The sequence below is a fragment of the Anopheles bellator genome, chromosome 2 (genome assembly GCF_943735745.2).
Source record: "Anopheles bellator chromosome 2, idAnoBellAS_SP24_06.2, whole genome shotgun sequence".
NCBI classification, from domain to species: domain Eukaryota; kingdom Metazoa; phylum Arthropoda; class Insecta; order Diptera; family Culicidae; genus Anopheles; species Anopheles bellator.
Window position 1 is genome coordinate 26,078,118 of NC_071286.1, and position 3,297 is coordinate 26,081,414.

A 3,297-nucleotide genomic window follows, 5' to 3' on the forward strand; every position below is an offset into this window, starting at 1 on the left:
TTCTGGATGCGCTTCCGGATGCGGTCCTTCTCGCGCAGCCGGCTCTCCGCCATCAGCTCCTCGTTCAGCGAGCTCTGCTTGCGCAGGAGCTGGGCGCGGGACTCGTTGCGCAGCAACGCGTGCTCCCGGTAGCCGGCCTGGGACGCTTCGGAAAACTTATAGTCTACGTCGTCGCACAGCGACTGTTTCTGTTTCACTAGCTTCGGCCGGCGGGACACTGGCGGCTCAGTGGCGGGGGCCGCCTTCGACTCAGGCATTTGCGCACCTAAACTTGGTACACTTGAACGTGATCTAACTATGGTTTTGGCTGGTGGATTTAGTATACTACCTAGGCTCCGGCTCTTGAGGCCAGCGGACAGTGGCGGCTCCGGCAGGTCGTCGAAGTCCTCCAGCCGCCGGAGCTCGATCGGCAGGTCGCGGGCGTCCTCGTAGTCCAGGCTGCTGTCGTGCTTGGTTTCCCGCGAGCTCCACGACTCCATGAACCACGGGCTTCGCTTGCTGCCGGCCAGCTTCTGCAAACGGACCGGACCGGAAGAGTCGTTGGATGAGTGTACCATGGCATCTTCACCCGTCCCGACCCAACGTACCTGTATCGCGCGACGCACGAAGCTGTAGCACGTTTCGCCGGGCGACGAGGACGACAGGCTGGAGCTATCGCCGTCGCCGGCCGACCGGCTCGAGTTCGTCGAGTCCTCCGTGTACGCGTGGTACGGCGGCAGAAAGTCGTCGTCGTCCTCCTCGTCCGAGACGCCGGCCGCCCTCGAGCGGGGCGGCTGCCACGGGACCAGCACGTCCTGCGACTCGAACCGCCGGTGCCGCTGCTCCAGCGCCCACACCGTGATGATGACGCGGCCCCCTATCCGCAGGATGCGCGCCAGCTCGCGGATCGCGCCGACGCGCCGCTCGGCCGTGGCAAAGTGGTGGACCACCGCCAGCGACAGGACCGCGTCGAACGACTCGTCCCGGAACGGCAGGTCCAGATTATCACATATAGCTACCTGAAGAAGCGGACACGAGAGCGGAGCGTAAGGAAGCGTGTGGAAGGACTGTGTGTGGCCAGCGTGACACACTTACTTCGCCATCCTTGCCGTGGGCCACCTGCGTCAGCCGGTAGCACCGGTCGACGCCGATCGTGTAGATCAGCGGGTTCAGCCCGGACAGGTAGCGGCCATTGCCGCAGCCCACGTCGCAGACCAGCGAGCCGGGCTCGAGCCCGGTCAGGAACTGGGCCACCCTCGGGCGGATCTGCCCGTTCGGCTCCTCGCAGTTCTCGTAGACATCGTGCACGTACGCCCGCTCCAGCGCCGCCGACCGGCCGCTCACATCCGTCCGGCTGCCGCTACGGTCCGTCATCGAGCGGGTTTCTGTCGTTTCCTCTGCTGTCGGGCGGGAAAGAGTGGAACCCGGAGAATTAGTCCATGGACGAACGGCTTCACGAAAGTATTTCGGTTGAAACTCGCGAACCCGTGTTTGGCGTGACTGGCAGGCAAGACCCAGGCTCCAGGATCCATGTCTAAGCTCTTCTCACTTCTCCGTAGCGAAAATGGCCTCGAAAAAGTGATTGGCGGTCACCCGAAAACAGGTCACACGGTCAGCCGGAACTGAACTACGGTGACTGACTTCCGGGGGGGAAAACAGACGTCAGGTACGTCATTTGTGTAAATGAAATTACTTAAGCCAACAAGTCTGATCCGGGAGTGTGTCCCCGTCGACGGGGAGAAACTGCAAGTTGAAGCCTCCCCGGCCCAAGCCAACGACATAAATAATCAGCAGGAATTTAATTTGGAATAATTTCATCACTCCGCACGGCTTCCGTGCGGACGGAGACGGTGACGGAGCGAAGCGATTTCATCATTTCACCAAAATGGAATTCATTCACGGAACCGGCACGAACCCCCCCGGGCAAACATCGTCTTCGATTGGCCCGGCTGCAGGTTGGCCGAAATGAGACGCAGCACGGCCGGCCAACGATTCCAGCTCCACTCCGGTGTGGATCCAATTTCCGTGGGCCCACCGTTTCTTCGACCAACGAGCGAGTACATCCCTCAAGAGCGACCCCTAGGCTGCGGGCGAGGGGCGTGGACCACACAACATGGCGTCCGCCGACAGAAAAATCCGTGAAATCCCTCGGCGCACGCTTCGACACCGGCCCCGGCATAGAAATCGTCCTTAAATCCCCCGAGCGGGCTGCAGCGGTGGAAATAGCTAGGGCCATTATCAGCATCTTATCTTCCTTCTCAACTCCCCGATACGGCCCCGGGCCGGATATCGTGTGCCGGAAGCACAGGAAATTCCCCTTCCAGTCCGTGGTCCGTGGTCCACCAGCAAGTTTTGGGTGGCAAAAGTTTCACGTCCCCGCTTTACGGAGAGCCGATCGCCCCACCGTGGTCGCCCCACGGGCTCCTAATGATGATCCCTCTCGGTTCGGAGGGACGCCCGGGAGGAATCTTTCAACAAAATGTCGCCACCAAATGGTGACACTTAATCCACCGCCAGACCGGCCCGGTATGGATCAAGTTCTTGGCCTGGCGTGCTGGGCGCGTTGTAAGTTGTTTTTTGAGGGAACGTTTATGAAAACGCCACCCGGTGGATTCGTCAGGTTCCGGGCCCCGCTGTTTGACTAATTGATTTTTTGTATCCCTCCAGATCGGCTGCAGATCTCCCGAGGGTCTTACGCAAGCCACCCCCGGCGGTCAGGCCGGGCTGCTGTCGAAACGCTCGTGTGGCTGGCCTCAGTGACGACCCCACGTAACCACGAGTTGACCTTGCCGTACCACCATCGAGTGGGAGGTTTTGATTAATGTCGGTCGGTTCCCAACAATCCGGCCGCCCGTCCGCGTTCTTGAACCCGTGGCCGTCAAGGCACCGGGGCTGGTGCAAGTGACTAAATCACGGTTCCCACCGCTCGAAGTCGCCGACGGTGCCGAGCCGACCGGTAGCAACCAATCATCGATAAGGATTTCGGGGCGAAGAGCGCCCCGGGAGCGGTCGGGATAGCACGAAGGGGTCGAGTCAGGTCGGGTCAGGTAAGACTGCATCGAGAAAGGGGTTTTATGCACGCTAACACGCCTCGCTTGCATGGCGCCTCGCTGCACGAACCACAAAGGACACCGTCGCGGCTGCCAGTACCGAGTCGCGCGGTGACTACCGGCCAACCGGAAGTGGGTCCCGGCCCCAGGGATATGGTCCACACTTTTTTTTTCTACCTTCTGCTTGCCTTCGAAAAGACTTTCCCGGGGGCTGTGGTCAAATTTAGGCACAATCTGGTGCATTTGGTCGATAAATTTTCCGAAACTC

The 3,297-nt window shown here is 60.6% G+C and overlaps 1 protein-coding gene across 1 annotated transcript in view; it reads right to left on the reverse strand.

Annotated features, from left to right (window-relative positions):
- Positions 1 to 3,297, reverse strand: part of LOC131210858 (uncharacterized) — a 12,915-nt gene that overhangs the window by 5,499 nt on the left and 4,119 nt on the right. Inside the window, exons 2-4 of the mRNA XM_058204164.1 lie at positions 1,075 to 1,376; positions 588 to 998; positions 1 to 512 (exon numbers count right to left, since the gene is read on the reverse strand). The exon at positions 1 to 512 is cut by the window's left edge and continues 686 nt beyond it. Of these exons, the coding sequence (XP_058060147.1) occupies positions 1 to 512; positions 588 to 998; positions 1,075 to 1,376 (1,225 nt within the window). The remainder of the gene's footprint in view (positions 513 to 587; positions 999 to 1,074; positions 1,377 to 3,297) is intronic.